At 46.2% G+C, this 17,712-nt stretch overlaps 1 protein-coding gene across 4 annotated transcripts in view; it reads right to left on the minus strand.

Moving 5' to 3' along the window:
* CRTAC1 (cartilage acidic protein 1) overlaps positions 1 to 17,712 on the minus strand; it is a 365,203-nt gene that overhangs the window by 51,273 nt on the left and 296,218 nt on the right. For all 4 annotated transcript variants that reach the window (XM_075843067.1, XM_075843068.1, XM_075843069.1 and 1 more), the window contains exon 9: positions 1,041 to 1,123. In XM_075843067.1, the coding sequence (XP_075699182.1) occupies positions 1,041 to 1,123 (83 nt within the window). The remainder of the gene's footprint in view (positions 1 to 1,040; positions 1,124 to 17,712) is intronic.

A 17,712-nucleotide genomic window follows, 5' to 3' on the forward strand; every position in this document is an offset into this window, starting at 1 on the left:
CAGGCTTCTGACAAGAGTTCAGGGCAACCATGTAGAAAATTCAACTTCCTTCTGCAAAAAAATATATATAGTGCTATGCCCTAACATTTATGTGTCATACTCAGAACTAATCTAAGATGTGACTATAGCAATAAAAAAAGCACAGAGATTGTCCCGTATAATGCATAGTGCATTGAGTAAGGAGGACTCTCTACCGGAGGACCACTGGACAAATGTATCACTGACCAGCGGGGACTGTAGCACTAAATACAGCCCTGGAAAAGGAATACATACCATAGAGGCAGACCATCCGGTTACTAAGGGACCCTCAAAGATAGGGCCCAGTCCTACTTGGTCCCATCTCCTGCGCTACCGGGTGCTGAGAACCTGTGAACTCTATCGTTAGCAGGCAAGGGGCAGGGAATTGGCCCAGGGGTCATGTAAAAAGTGCGGAGGAGGCTCTTTTCTATCGCGTCCTTTTGGCTACCTTTTGGCTACCAGGCTACAAGCTGGGCTTTTACCTTTAGCTAAATTCTGTGTATGATGCTGACGGTATTACTGCTGTTTACTCCATAGTCATCTACTAGAAAGGTGGAGGAGATATCTTCGAAGCTTTGCTAAGGGGAGCTGTAAGATCTAATTATGCCACTGTCTATAGTTTATAGTCTATAGGGTTTCCTACCATAAACTTCTAATCAAAGATAGAACTTCACGTTGTCGACAGATAAGCAAAACTTTAAAGGAAGAACATGAACCTTGTGATAGTACAAGAAAAAAAGAAAGAAAATCACGCCATTCCTGACAATATTCACTGCTTCATGACAGGTAAGTGGTCAACAGCAATGATGAAGAAGTCATCACAGAACCAGTACTTCATTCATTCATGCGCAATTGAAGTGAATAGGACTGAGTTGCAATACCAGGCACAACCTGTTAATAAGTGTGGCGCTGTTTCTGGAAGAAAGCATCCATGTTTTTCTCATTCTATAGAATACCTTTAATATCCTTCAACTGTAGACAACAAGAATTTGGAAAGTTATACAACTATTCTCTCAACTGACCAGTTCCCCGTCCTTCTGGTTCTGAAGCATCTCCTGGATTAAGTTCTTCCATAAAAGGATCTGCATGTTCTCGACGTCCAACTCTATGAGAAACGTATATAAACATATTCAATGGTTACAATGACATCAGCATAATTATTATATAATATTACAGTTAGTATTATTATTATTATTATTATTATTATTATTATTATTATTATTATTATTATTATTATTATTATTATTATCATATGCACTGTGAGGTGTAACCAAGTGTCTAAACTTTAACCCACAATCCCCACAACCCAATTTACACAAGGATCAATAAGCCAGTGTGGTATGGCTGTGTATGAGGAAACAAACATCTGGAGTCATCTCCGAGTAGGAAATTTATATTCTAGAGCAGTCAATGAACTTATACCCTCAAGTTTGTATTCATGTCTCACGACGTTAAAAAGTCTGAACATCATAGTGCCTTAGACAGGGCAAGGGTTAGGGGTAGGTAGTAGAGGCTGCCTCCTAGGGTGCAGTTTTATCCCCTGGGTTGATCAAGAGAAGCACGCATACAGAACTCGTACTACTCTCAAGAAAGGAACACCTGTCAGATGACAGCTGTTCCTTTTCTACCAAAGAGTATAATAGCTAGAAGATCGTAGGTGCTGTTGTCAGATGGTCATAGAGATCAAAGTAGAAAGCATATAAGTGTCATGTCACACCACACACAGGAGACTATGGATTTTATGGGGCATCCAAACACTGTATGCCAGGTACTGCTGGTGGCACAAAACCAATGGACATCAGGGATCGACTTGGGCAATAGATAAAAACGGTCTTTAAAATAATAAACCACTGGACATCCAAGACTGGTGAGGCACTAAACCGCTAGACCTCAGCATAGACACCAGGTGTTTGAATATCATAATACTGGACACCAAGGATAATTGCCTGGACAGTAGGATGGGGCAACCAACTCTCTGGCCAAGTATATCAGACAACTGGACCAAATCTAGGACCAAAATCCACTGAACACAACAGGTAATCTGAAACACTTGACAAAGGGAAATGGTCACTGGGGCTTGTACCATCATTGACCCTACAGCAACCTACTGAAGTAAGTACAAGTCAAGCTACAAATGGCAAACGTGTATACTATATCTATTCTGACGCCACATCTCTAAAAAGATATCATAGCCAAAATCAAAATGAAAGTTTCTTCATAGGCAAAGAAAGAATTTTAACCCCAAACATTAAAAAAAACCAAAAGTGAATAAATAATGTTTTGCTTACTGATATGGGCATTTTACATTGCGTTGGCTATTTTTGCAAAACTGACCACAAAAAGTGCAGCTGTATTGGTTGTCCTTTTTTTAAATGAACTTCTCAGTAACTCATGACGAAACTGTCGCTAATCAACAATGAAATGACAGTTTTTACCACCAGTTTCTGAGAAGACGAGCAATATGGCTACACATCCTATTATCACTACTTCAAATCTGGCCACCACCGCAACATCATAGACAAATGACAATATCTTTGCAAGTAAATGAAACATAATGACAAAACTTTGGGTATCATTCCAACTTCTGATTTACTGATTTTTACTAATATATGGCCATGTTAACATTTTGATTAAACATCACCTTTAAAGGGGTTATCAAGTTTAGAAAACCTATTTTAAAATACCATATTAAGGAATTCTGAGTTAATAAAAAATTAGGTTCCTGATCTATTAGCCAGAGTAGAGAATGACAATAAAAAGCATTTCTCTCTTTGGAGGATCTGGCACATTCATGCATTATATGGGCAGTCTTTTAGTTTCAATAGAAACAGTGTAATGCTTCATTTGGCCTGTGGTGGCACTGCAGGGGATTTAAATACTTGATGCCGTGTTCTCCCACAAACTCCAGCTGATTGCTAAGGGTCCCAATGGAGAGACATCCTGTGACCATTCAAATATCGAGGGACCCTACTAGCAAAAGGGATTGTTCAAAGGGGAACAATAGGGTTACCTTACAAGACCTCCGTTTCATAGAAGCGCTGATCTTGCAGTGTTCCTACTGACCTATTTCAATAAAGTTGATTACAGATGTGTCTACCCTTAAAGGGATTATGTGGGGACAGTTAAGTATTATCAGTGTAGTCCCTGCAGTATGTGATACGCTCGCTAATATACATTCCGCTCCCCCGTCGTGCTGATTATGGGATTTTCATAGATTTTTATAGCGCTGGCGTGGGACCGGAAGTCTAGTTGCACAGTCTTCTTTTATAATGATACGACTCTTCGTCATGTGACCGACCCTGCTGTACTCTATGTATAAGCAGGTGCAGTAGTACAGCGATTACATAGAGTACAGCGGGGCCCGGTCCCAGGACGGAGAGTCGTGTTGTCATGAAGGAAGACTGTGTTCAATCCAGTAGGAAAAAATATATACAGCACACTATACGTTTTTTAACATGGGATTCTACAGGCGATGGATGCCTCGATAGATACCATCAGTCAGCCATCCATTGCCCACAGGCTCCTATGTTAAAAAAAAAAAGTGTACCGCGACAACCAGCCAATGGATGGTATCCCTCAAGGCATCCATCACCCATAGGCTTCCATCGCGGCATATTTTTTTTTCTAACATGGGAGCCTATAGGAGGCATCCATCGTTGGAGGCATCCATCAGAGGTATACGTCTTTTTAACATGAGAGCCCAAGTTTCTCATGTCACTTATATGCTAAGTTAAAGCGACCCTCCATTCAAAAATGTAAATTTGACTATACACACCCCCCTCACCACTTCTCTCCGATGGACCAGCGCTGATGACTCAGATTGCCGATAACTTACATGTCCATTGGACGGCAGTTCAGGGGGGGCGTGTCTAGAACTTCCTAAGACGGCTCTGCATAGGTATGTCTCAGACTGCGGTGGCTATTTTGGAAAGATGTCAACGAGGGGATCGGGTCGCTGTAAGGGCAGATACAGACGGACGTTGCGTTTTTGCGCGCGCAAACAACGCTGCGTTTTGCGCGAGCAAAAACCATTTGACAGCTGCGTGTGTAATCCGTGTCTGATGCGCGGCTGCGTGATTTTCGTGCAGCCGCCATAATAGAGATGAGGCTAGTCGACGGCCGTCACTGTCCAAGGTGCTGAAAGAGCTAACTCTTTCAGCACCCTCGACAGTGAATGCCGAACACATCCTATCGAAAAACCTGTTGAAAAAAAAGAAAAAGTTCGTACTTACCGAGAACTTCCCAGCCGTTGCCTTGGTGACGCGTCCTTGGTGACGCGTCCTTGGTGAGGCGCCTCTCGACATCGGGCCCCACCTCCCTGGATGACGCGCCAGTCCATGTGACCGCTGCAGCCTGTGCTTGGCCTGTGATTGGCTGGTGCTGTCACTTGGACTGAATTGTCATCTCGGGAGGTCAGACTGGAGGAAGAAGCCAGGAGTTAGCGGTAAGTCAGAACTTCGTTTTTTTTTCTACAGGTTTGTAATGGCAGGAAGGAGGTGAAGGGAAAGTGAGCCCTAATCCACCCACCGCCCTGTCCCTGCCTACTTGCAACGACCCGCCCTAGGCGACGGGGTACAACTGGGCGGCGGTCCCTACGCTGTCTAAGTGCACGGGAGAACAAACAGGGAACACGCAAGGGAAGGGGCAGTAGCCCACGGAACGCCGCGAGGAAACGGAGCGGTGAATGAGAGTCAGGACCAGGATGAAGTGGAGTATACCAACGTGAGCACGGAGAAGGAAGCAAGCCAGGGGCAAAGCGAAGCAGGTTAAGCGGAACTGCAGCAAGGCAGAAGCACGGCAGAAGCAGGCTGGAGCAAGCAGCAGTGGGGCCAGGAATCCAGAAGAATTACAAGCACTGAGGAAGAGAACACGGCAGGTAATAAAGGACAGGGGCGGAGCTAACTCCGACTGACCAGGCCGCGATAGGCTCTCCCACTCCTGAGCCTGCCACCCTTGTTGGTGGGAGAGGGTGTCAGTCGAACAGGTCTGGCCTCAGGTGTGGATTGATTAATCCCAGGAGTATACCTAGACGTAGTACCTGGCAGATCCCTAACAGTACTCCCCCTTTTATGAGGGGCCACCGGACCCTTACTAAGAGGACCCGGTTTAGTAGGGAAGAGAAGGTGGAACCTCCTGATCAATACCCCAGCGTGAACATCACGAGCAGGTACCCAAGTCCTCTCCTCCGGCCCGTATCCTCTCCAATGGACCAGGTACTGGAGGGAGCCCTGGACCATCCTACTGTCCATAATCTTGGCCACCTCGAATTCCACCCCCTCAGGGGTGAGAACGGGAACAGGAGGTTTCCTCGAGGGGGACCAGGACGGGGAGCAGCGTTTAAGGAGGGAGGCATGGAAGACGTCATGTATACGAAAGGATGGGGGCAGCTCCAGACGGAAGGATACAGGGTTGAGGACTTCAATGATCTTATAAGGTCCAATAAATCGGGGAGCAAACTTCCTGGACGGGACCTTAAGGCGCAAGTTCCTGGACGACAACCAGACCAAATCCCCGACGACAAACCGGAGGTTAGCAGAACGTCTACTATCAGCCAGAATCTTTTGTGCGCTCTGGGACGCCTCTAGGTTCTTCTGAACCTGGGCCCAGACTGTGCACAGTTCCCGATGAACATCCTCTACCTCAGGATTATTGGAACAACCAGGGGAAACGGAGGAGAACCTTGGGTTAAACCCAAAATTACAGAAAAACGGGGAGACCCCTGACGAGTTACTGACCCGGTTATTCAGGGAAAATTCAGCAAGGGGAAGGAATGAGACCCAATCGAATTGACAGTCAGAGATGAAACACCTTAAATATTGTTCCAGGGATTGGTTAGTCCATTCCGTTTGGCCATTAGTTTCGGGATGGAAGGCGGAGGAGAAGGACAGATCAATCTCCAACTTTTTACAAAAAGCTCTCCAAAATAAGGAAACAAATTGTACCCCTCTGTCAGAAACGATATTGACTGGGGCCCCATGGAGACGCAGGATGTGTTTCACAAACAAAGAAGCTAACGTCTTGGCGTTAGGTAGCTTCTTAAGGGGCACAAAGTGGCACATCTTGCTGAAGCGGTCTACTACCACCCACACCACCGACTTGCCCTGAGATGAGGGCAAATCGGTGATAAAATCCATGGAGATATGGGTCCAAGGTCTCTGGGGAATGGGCAAGGAACGTAGTAGGCCCGCAGGTCGGGACCTAGGGGTTTTGGACCTAGCGCAAACCTCACAAGCGGCGACGTAAGCCCTAACGTCTTTAGGCAACCCAGGCCACCAATAGTTTCTGGTAATGAGGTGTTTGGTGCCCAAGATGCCAGGATGACCAGATAGAGCGGAGTCATGGTTTTCCCTGAGTACCCTTAGCCGGTATTGCAGGGGAACAAACAGTTTGTCCCCAGGGACGCTCCCGGGAGCTGAACCCTGATCAGCCGCGATATCAGAAGCTAAATCAGAATCCGTGGCAGAAACGATTATACCAGGGGGTAAAATACAAGCAGGATCCTTCTCGGAAGGAGGATTGGCCATGAAACTACGTGACAGAGCATCAGCCTTAATATTCTTGGACCCAGCCCTATAGGTAACCAAGAAATTAAATCTGGTAAAGAATAGTGCCCACCGAGCTTGTCTAGGATTAAGCCTCCGGGCCGATTCTAGGAAAACCAGATTCTTGTGATCAGTAAGGACCGTTACCTGGTGTCTGGCCCCCTCCAGGAAGTGCCGCCACTCTTCAAAAGCCCATTTAATGGCTAGAAGTTCGTGGTTGCCAATATCATAGTTACTCTCCGTGGGCGAAAACTTCCTAGAGAAGTAAGCACAGGGGCGGAGTTGGGTGAGGGAGCTGGTACCCTGGGACAAGACGGCCCCCACTCCCACCTCGGATGCATCAACCTCCACAATAAATGGCTCCTCTTGGTTGGGCTGAATCAGCACGGGGGCCGAGATAAAGCACTTCTTGAGGGTCTCAAAGGCCTGGACGGCCTCGGGGGGCCAATGGAGGACATCCGCACCCTTGCGAGTAAGGTCCGTAAGAGGCTTAGCGACGACCGAGAAGTTGGCAATAAATCTCCTGTAATAGTTGGCGAACCCTAAAAAACACTGTAACGCCTTAAGAGAGGCAGGTTGGACCCATTCCGCCACAGCCTGAACCTTGGCAGGGTCCATGCGGAATTCATGAGGAGTGAGGATTTGCCCTAAAAATGGTATCTCCTGTACCCCAAAGACACATTTTTCAGTCTTAGCAAACAGATTATTCTCCCGAAGGACCTGGAGCACCTTCCTGACATGCTCCACGTGGGAGGACCAGTCCTTGGAAAACACCAGTATGTCATCAAGGTACACAACAAGAAAATTACCCAGGTAATCTCTCAGGATTTCATTAATAAAATTCTGGAAGACAGCAGGGGATTACACAACCCAAAGGGCATGACCAGGTATTCGAAATGACCCTCGGGTGTGTTGAACGCAGTTTTCCACTCATCCCCTCTTTGATGCGGATAAGGTTATATGCCCCCCGTAGATCGAACTTAGAAAACCATTGGGCTCCCTGAACCTGATTAAAAAGATCCGGAATCAAAGGAAGTGGGTACTGGTTCCTTACGGTGACCTTATTCAGGTTACGATAATCAATGCACGGCCTAAGACCACCATCCTTCTTCCCCACAAAGAAGAAGCCAGCACCTACAGGAGAAGTCGAGGGGCGAATGAAACCCTTGGCCAGGCATTCTTGGATATACACCCTCATAGCTTCACGTTCAGGACATGAAAGATTAAATATCCTACCCTTAGGAAGCTTGGCACCAGGCACCAAATCGATGGCGCAATCGTAATCTCTATGAGGGGGCAACACCTCGGAGGCCTCCTTAGAAAACACATCAGCGAAGTCCTGAACAAACTCAGGAAGCGTGTTTACCTCCTCCCGGGGAGAAAGAGTTAACCGAAAGACATGACATCAGGCATTCACTACCCCATTTGGTGAGATCCCCAGTATTCCAATCAAACGTGGGATTATGCAGCTGCAACCAGGGAAGACCTAATGCCAGATCGGACGATAATCCCTGCATCACCAGTACAGAGAACTGCTCCAAATGCATGGAGCCAACAAGGAGTTAAAAAACAGGAGTATGCAGAGTAAAATAACCATTAGCAAGAGGAGTGGAGTCGATACCCACTACCGGGATAGGATAAGGCAAATCAATAAAAGGCATTTTTAGAGACATAGCAAATTCCACAGACATGATATTAGCAGATGAGCCAGAATCCACGAAGGCACTGCCAGTGGCAGACCGGCCAGCAAACGAGACCTGAAAGGGAAGCAAAATTTTATTGCGTTTTATATTAACGGGAAATACCTGTGCGCCCAAGTGACCTCCCCGATGATCACTTAGGCGCAGAAGTTTTCCGGCTGTTTATTCTTGCGCCTGGGACAGGTGTTCAGTAGATGCTTGTCGTCCCCACAATAGAAGCAGAGACCATTCTTCCTGCGAAACTCTCTACGTTGTCGAGGGGACATGGAGGCCCCGAGTTGCATAGGTACCTCCGAGTCCTCCGTGGAAGAGCGAGGAGACGGGACCTCGGGGGGAATCGCAGGGAAGTCAGAGGGGAACACATTGAAACGTTCAAGCTGACGTTCCCTGAGACGTCGGTCAAGTCGTACTGCTAGGGCCATAACCTGGTCAAGGGAGTCAGAAGAGGGGTAGCTAACCAGCAGATCCTTCAGGGCGTCAGATAATCCTAACCTAAACTGGCACCTTAGGGCCGGGTCGTTCCACCGAGAAGCTACGCACCACTTTCTAAAATCAGAACAGTATTCCTCAACCGGTCTCCTACCCTGACGTAAGGTCACCAGCTGACTCTCGGCCAAAGCAGTCCTGTCAGTCTCGTCGTAAATGAGTCCGAGGGCAGAGAAAAAATGATCAACAGAGGAAAGTTCAGGGGCGTCAGGAGCCAAGGAGAAGGCCCACTCTTGGGGCCCTTCCTGGAGTCGGGATATGATGATACCCACCCGCTGGTTCTCGGAACCTGAGGAGTGGGGTTTTAGGCGGAAATACAGTCTGCAACTCTCCCGGAAGGAGAGAAACGTCTTACGGTCCCCTGACAACCGGTCAGGTAACTTGAGGTCGGGTTCTAGAGGTGAGGTGAGGGGTACTACCAAGGCAGCGTCACCCTGGTTGACCCTCTGGGCCAGGGCCTGGACCTGTAGGGAGAGGCCCTGCATCTGCTGGGTCAGGGTCTCAAGGGGGTCCATGATAGCGTCAGCGTAGGGGAAATGGTAGACTAGGTAAGGGGCTTGTAATTATGTAATGGCAGGAAGGAGGTGAAGGGAAAGTGAGCCCTAATCTACCCACCGCCCTGTCCCTGCCTACTTGCAACGACCCGCCCTAGGCGACGGGGTACAACTGGGCGGCGGTCCCTACACTGTCTAAGTGCACGGGAAAACAAACAGGGAACACGCAAGGGAAGGGGCAGTAGCCCACGGAACGCCGCGAGGAAACGGAGCGGTGAATGAGTAGTCAGGACCAGGATAAGGTGGAGTATACCCAAGTGAGCACGGAGGAGGAAGCAAGCTGGAGGCAAAGCAAAGCAGGTTAAGCAGAACAGCAGCAAGGCAGAAGCACGGCAGAAGCAGGCTGGAGCAAGCAGCAGTGGGGCCAGGAATCCAAAAGAATTACAAGCACTGAGGAGGAGAACACAGCAGGTAATAAAGGACAGGGGGCGGAGCTAACTCCGACTGACCAGGCCGCGATAGGCTCTCCCACTCCTGAGCCTGCCACCCTGGTTGGTGGGAGCCGGTGTCAGTCTAAGAGGTCTGGCCTCAGGTGTGGATTGATTAATCCCAGGAGTATACCTAGACGTAGTACCTGGCAGATCCCTAACAAGGTTCATGTATATTGGGATCGGAAGTCACTGTCCATGGTGCTGAAACAGTTTAACTCTTTCAGCACCATGGACAGTGACTATCTCCTGACGTCGCGTACCGATAATTTTTTTGCCGTGTTCGGCCGAACCCGGTGAAATTCGGTTCGCTTGTCTGGCTTCGCTCATCGCAAAGACACTCCGTTTGGATGGTCGGAAACAGAAAAGCACGTGGTGCTTTTCTGTTTACATTCATCCTTTTGACAGCTGGTGCGCTGTTTCAGTCGGTTCGCACGGAAGTGCTTCCGTGCAACCTGCGTGGTTTTCACGCACCCATTGACTTCAATGGGTGCGTGATGTGCGAAATACGCAGAGTTATTGAACCTGTCGCGCTTTTTGCGCAGCAGACAAACGCTGCGCAAAAAGCACGGACTGTCTGTACTGCCCCATAGACTTGTATTGGTCCATGCGTGCCGCGTGAAAACCACGCGGCCCGCACGGACCGAATACACGCTCGTGTGAATCCCCCCTAAGGGAGGCAGGATTGTTCAGGAAAGGACACCAGGTAGGATGACTATACATTTGCAATGTATAGTCAAATTTTAACTTTAACAGTAGGGTTGCTTTAAGGCAGGACACATCTGTATTTGTGATGAGGTCCCATAAAAATTCTGTGAAATGTTTGTATCTGTAGGTGATTCATGGAATACCCTGTAAGATTAGGTCCAGATTTTAATTGTATGGCTGTGCTGCCGGGGTCTGGAATCCTGAGCGTCTGCATTAAAGTCATTAAAAAATGTTAATTTGTGTGTATTTTATGTCATTATTTGACAGTTTTATGATCAGCTGCATTTCTGGAGAGATGATAGAACGAAGGGCTGCAGCGGAGTGATTGAAAACAGGCAATTACAGGCACCATTATGTGCCGAGCATTACTATCCTACGAGCTGCATTACATCCTTTAATGTGCCAGTGTAAAATGAAGATAGGGCAGACCATTATTCTTTGTTACAATGAAACGCTGGATCAAACAGCTGACAATTACCGATCACAACAACAAGCGAGCCATGTTTGTAGCCTTCTCCGTCCAATTTAAAAAATCAGTCCTTTATAGATGACTCCAAAATGTGCCGTGTCATGTAACAAGTAAATACACTTTTCAAGTCATTTCCGACTCATTAAAATGATATTTCTTAAAGAAGTGTATTACCACAGTCCACCAGAGTGAGGGGACCGCGCAGTCAGTCCGTAATCAGCAATATTATAGGGAAGTGTGTTTATATAGATCTATAAGAGCGCAATGAATGGCCGGCCCGGCTATGACAGGGACCAAGGACGTCACACTGACCATTGATCCGCTACGACCACAAGCCATTTGTAATTTGTTTGTGTTGTGTAAGGCCCTGTTCCCACTGAGTTTCTTTACACGTTTTCTGACATGGAAAACGCGCCAAAAAAATGTCCGAATACGCGGAGGCGTTTTTTTCCCGCGAAAGGTAATACCGTCTCACGGGAAAGAGAAGCGACATCAATGGGAGGCAGAGAAAGCTTTTTTCGCTGCATTTTTTCCCGCGGCGTTCAATGGCTGCGGGCGAAAAACACAGAAAAAAATGTGGCAAACCGCGAGCAGGCAGATCAAAATCTGCCTCAAAATTCCAGACGGAATTTTGAGGCAGAATTTTCTGCCTTCAAAAAACTCAGTGTGAACAGGGCCTAAAGAGCACATCACATATGACTCAGAATCCGGACAGGAGCAGCCATAGTTTTATCTAATATTCCTGCACAACTAAAACACTGAATCCAAATATCTGAAGGTTAAAAAAAATAATTAATCTAAACTAAAAATATAAAAAAAAAAAATCACATTTAAATATTAGTCCTTAAGTCGTCTGCTTTTGTCAACTTATTAACAATTCTATTGAGTCATATCTTAATTATATATTTTCCCGAAAAGCTGGGTGTCAACTAGTAATACCACTATTAGGGTATGTTCACACAGGGCGAAGACGCTGCGTAAAAGTACACAGGGAGTTCAGGCCGAAAAGACGCACAAAAATGGGGTGCAGTTTTTCGGCCAAATGACCGCTGCGGAAAGTAGAAGGTAAAAAAGAAAAGCCCATACTTTTGTGATTGGCTGCAGCAGTCACATGGGAGGAAACGTCGTCCATGGAGGCTGGGCTGGACGCTGAAGCAGAGAGATCTGGGTAAGTATAAACTTTTTGTTTCTGAGTTGCAATTTTTGTGGTGGAATCTCAGCTTTTCCGCCACAAAAAATTGCAACATATACCATTTCATAAACATATGAGATCTGGGTTTAATGTAATCTTTTTTTTCTCGGAGTTGCGATCTTTTTGAAACGGAATCCCACCTTTTCCGGAGCAAAATTAACAAGATCTGCTATTTGTTGCGGTTTTACCTCCCCATTGAATTCAATGTGGAAAATCCACAAAAGAAAACCAGCGATTCCGCAGCATCAATTCACATGCTGCAGATTAAAATACCGCAACGTAGATCAATTTATAAAGCTTTTTTCTATGTTTCTATGCTACTTTATTAGACCTTATTCATACGAACATTGTATACGTCTGTGTGCTGTCCGCTAAAACAACTGACAGCACGCGGACCTATGCGATTCAATGGGGCTATTCAGACATCCATTATTTTTCAAGCAGTGTGTCTCCGCTACGTGAAACTCCCTGCATGTCCTATTCTTGTCTTTTTTTTCAGATCACGCACCCACGGTCAATGGTTGCGTGAAAATCACGGACAGCACATGGACGTCTCGCGTGTGCTGTCCATGATTCACCCAGCAGTTGCGAAAGAAATGCAGAGAAAAACAATAAATAAATTTAAAAATGTACACCAACATTAAAAACTGATGCCGCACGAAACAAACACTGACGGCCATGGAACTGCAACGCAGGAAAAAAAACGGTGTTTTTTGCGGATGCGAAACGGACACGTACGTCTGAATAAGGCCTTATACTCTGGATTTTCCGCATTTAAATCCGTTGCGGAAAATCTGCATTATTCACAGTACGTGTGGACTTACCCATAGGCCTAATTCACACGACCGCGTTCGGTCCGTGAGGTCCGCATGTCGGCTGCATTTCCCGGGCCGAACACAATTCAGGGAGCCAGACTCCTAGCATCGTAGTTATGTATGTATGACGCTGTGAGTCACTGCCTTCCTTGCGGGACTACTGTCCCGTACTGAAAACATGTTTCAGTACGGGACAGTATTCCCGCGGGGAGGCAGGGACACCTAGCGTCATACATACATAACTATGATGCTAGAAACCCGGCTCCCTGAATTGTGTTCGGCCCGGGAAATTCGGCCGACATGCGGTTCCTATATCACGGACCGAACACGGTCGTGTGAATAAGGCCTTATAGGTACCATAAGGGTTGTCACAAATTTTTCCCAGTTTCCTGAATGCCAAAAACTATTACGTTTTGCATCAAAATTGGAGCAGGAGATTTATCACTGCACCGGGAACGGGACCACAAAGAGACGGGGCTTTTAGGGGTATTCTGGTTTCAGCAAACAAATCTTATTCTTATTATAATGAATGTACATTGTGTATCAATTCTTAATGAATTTCATTCAATAGGAACCTTTATTGTTTACTTCCAGGGGATAAAAATGTCCTGGTTATGTGATGGACACAGGTGGACGCAGGTGCACGGCTCGTTACAATTACAGCAAAGTTATCGGAGCTGCGTCTGAACCTGTGTGTCCACCACACGATCAAGGCAAAGTAAACAATGAAGGGTCCTATTAAGAAAATAAAATTAAAAAAATTCATCTAATGTGTTGTGTTTTATTTTTTTATTCTTTTGAATTTTCCGAGTCACTATCTATATTACGTTACACACAAAGGCTACTAGGGATTTTTTGGACAGAGCTGAGTGGTGCCTGGATGAAGTCGTCATGGTGGTATAGGGTCAGATGGGGAAAAACGGGATTGTGAACGACTCCAATCAGTGAAAGACGTCACCTCCGAGTCATGTATTGTATTCACTTGGTAGTAATTTTTCATTACCGTACAGTGATACTATCAGTCCTTGCATGGTGGTTTATAGTGGTCACTATGTGGTCATAGTGTGGAGGTATTATTTGGCCCTTGTATAGTGGTACTATACTGTATACTGTAAACTAGTGTTTCCAGTGCTGCAAAATATGATATATTGCAATATTAGCAATCATAAGGGCGGGTTCACACATGGCGGAATTCCACTTAAATTCCGCTGCGGACACTCCGCAGCGTTAATCCGCAGCGGAGCCGTTTCTCCATTGACTTTCACTTTAATTTAGCAGTGTTCGTTTACACGATGCGTACAATTCCGCTGCGGAGCATAGGCTGCGGAGCGGAATTTGGTGTCCGCAGCATGCTCTGTCTGTTGCGGAGCAGTGGCGGACTCATGGCGGAATTTCTCCATTGACTTCAATGGAGATTCTAAGTTCCGCAATGAAGTCCGCAGCTGTCATGCACATGTCATGTGTGCTGCGGATGCGTCTTGCTTTTTTAACTTGACATTTCTTCATTCTGGCTGGACCTAGGTATTTCTAGGTCTACAGCCAGACTGAGGAAGTCAATGGGGCTCCCGTAATGACGGGAGCGTTGCTAGGAGACGTCAGTAAATAGTCACTGTCCAGGGTGCTGAAAGAGTTAAGCGATCGGCAGTAACTGTTTCTGCACCCGGGACAGTGACTACCGATCCCAATATACATGTATCTGTAAAAAAAAATGAAGTTCGTACTTACCGAGAACTCCCTGTTTCTGTCTCCAGTCCGGCCTCCCAGGATGACGTTTCAGTGTAAGTGACGGCTGCAGCCAATCACAGGCCAAGCACAGGCTGCAGCGGTCACATGGACTGGCGCGTCATCCAGGGAGGTCGGGCTGGATGCCGAAGGAGGGACGCGTCATAAAGACAACGGGCGGTAAGTATGAATTTCTTTTACTTTCACTAGGGAAAGTGCTGTCCCTTCTCTCTATCCTGCACTGATAGGGAGAAGGGAAGCACTTTTCCCGCAGTCCGCAGCAGCTAGTCCGCATCAATTTTCTGCACATTTTGTGCAGATCCGCAGCCGTAATCCGCAACCCGGATTAGGTGCGGCATTGATGCGGACAGTTGCGGAGGAATTCCGCCATGTGTGGTCATGCCCTAAATGATAAATACACTATTATTATTTCGCCTAAACTTGATTATTATCAGTCAGCACTGCTGCATCTATCACTGCATATAATGGGACCTGGCTCTTTAAAGGGGTTGTCCGCTTTGGACAATCATTTTTTTTTTTTTAGTAGGACCTCTCAAAGACAAGCTGATCACACTGCCGAGAACTCCAGCGATCGACTGTAATTTTTGGGGGAACTTGGATGAAAGTGCTCAATTTCCCTGCAGCACCACCACAGGTGAGATTAAGTATTACACAATTCTCATTGTCTTGTAATACATGGCCATCCAGATGAGAGAGATGCTTTGTAGCTGCCCTCCGCTTTTGCTAATAGATGAGGATCCTGAACGTGGTCCCCGTTCTATTAACTTAAAATTCACTAATAGGGTATTTGAAAATGGGTTTTCTAAACCAGACAACCCCTTTAATGAACTGCTAATAGAGGGAGAGACATTAAATGAAGGCCGACACAAGATATGACAAGTAATTAAACAAGATACAGCAACATAATCGGACATATGATGGATGACCAAAACGCAGGGAAATAATTGAGAATCTGACTACACAGTAATGCAGAGGAAAGGTGAAGTGATGCAGACATTAACTTCCCGCAAGAGTTTAATTAGCACTTCTCAATCGCCGACGAAGTGTAACCTTTACTAAACCTTTAGAGCTGTGATTTCTGACTAGTGATATTCTTTTTCCTAAAGTGGGGAGATGATACACATTAAATATACACAATAATGGTGCGCCCTCGCTGCCATCATCACTGCGCTGGATTACTAGAGGGATACCATGCATACAAGTGTATCATTATAACAATGCAATGTACACAGAATATTAATATACCCATTATCATGTAGAATTCCGAACAGAGATGTTAACTGAGATACAAGAAGTAAAGAAATATTATCTATTTTTTGTATCTGTCTCAGATAGAGAGATGGACAGACAGACAGACAGACAGACAGACAGACAGATAGATAGATAGATAGATAGATAGATAGATAGATAGATAGATAGATAGATAGATAGATAGATAAATAGATAGGCACCATCTATCACTAGCACTGGGCGCCATCTATCCTAAGATCGTCCCTGGGTGCAGGACAGCATCAATGAGAACTCAGTGGGGCACTGTGGATGGCACAATGGGTGCCCTAGCTGTCGGTTATGAAGGACGTTGTGGCTGTTAGGGTATGTGAACACGATAACGACCATTACGTCTGAAATTACGGAGCTGTTTTCAGGAGAAAACAGCTCCTGCATTTCAGACGTAATTGCTCGTACTCGCGTTTTGCAAGGTGTCAATTATGGGCGTAATTTTGAGCTGTTCTTCAGTGAATTCAATGAAAAACGGCTCAAATTACGTCCCAAGAAGTGTCCTGCACTTCTTTGACGAGGCAGTCATTTTACGCGTCGTCTTTTGACAGCGACGCGTAAAATGACAGGTCGTCGGCACAGTACGTCGGCAAACCCATTCAAATGAATGGGCAGATGTTTGCCGACGTATTGAAGCCGTATTTTCAGACGTAAATCGAGTCATAAAACGCCTCGTTTACGTCTGAAAATAGGTCGTGTGAACCCAGCCTAATAGTTACATCAGCACTGTGGCCTCCTCTCATGCAGGCAGTGTGGGTACATTCAAAAGGGGCAGGCATTGGAGGATTTTTTTTTTCAATAAGAATGTCAATCAGTGTGATTAGTGCAAGTTTCTAGATAGTTTTTACTTTTTGAGATACAGCTGTTCTAGATTCTCTATACAGAGCAGCTGTATCTAGCGCTAAATCCTGCTCCCGTCAGGGACTGGCGGGTTCAGTGACAGCAGGTCCTGCGTGTCTCTGACAGTTCATAACTTATATGTGATAGATTACAGGTGACGCAGGACCCGCTGGCACTGAACCCCTCAGGTCCATGGGACTGATGGATTCAGGTCATAGCGAACGATACAGATGTGCTGGATACAGATTACAAAGCAGCTGTATCTAAAAAAGTAAAATTATTTTTTAATAAAAACTATTTGGAAAGTTGCACCAATCACACTGATTAACATTCTTATTAAAAAAAAAAAATAATTGCCTTCCAAAGGTTTACATTGCCTTTAAGAAAGTGCTGCAGCATGCACATGGGCGAATAAAGTAGTGCAAACAGTTATTTATTGTCTGTATAGAAATTCACTCCCTGAGTGCTAATATTGGGAATCGAGAGTGCAGCTGGAGGCAGAGTATTAACAAAGCTTCCGGGCCCAATACAAAATCTGGAACAGGGCCTCCACCTACCATGTGCCATTTATATCATACTGGTGTCTTCTAATGCAGCAATGGTGCCTTTGGGCCTCACAGGTATCAGGGCCCAGGTGTGATTTCTACCTCTACACCCAGAGGCGTAACTGGGCCCCAATGCAAAATCTATAACAGGGCCCCCCTACCATATATCATTTATAATACTGGTGTCTTCTTATGTGACTGAGGAGCTTTTGGGCCACCTCAGGCTCCAGGGCCGGGTAGGACTGCTACCTCTGCACCCCCTATAGCTACGTTTCTGTCTGCACCCTCTAAAGCAGTGATCCCCAACCACCTAGCCTCGGACCAATACCGGGCCGCGAATCATTTGGTACCGGGCCGCAGAGAATTTCGGGCAAAAAACCGCACCAAACTGTGG

This window comes from Rhinoderma darwinii, chromosome 11, assembly GCF_050947455.1.
Source record: "Rhinoderma darwinii isolate aRhiDar2 chromosome 11, aRhiDar2.hap1, whole genome shotgun sequence".
Classification (NCBI taxonomy): Eukaryota; Metazoa; Chordata; class Amphibia; order Anura; family Rhinodermatidae; genus Rhinoderma; species Rhinoderma darwinii.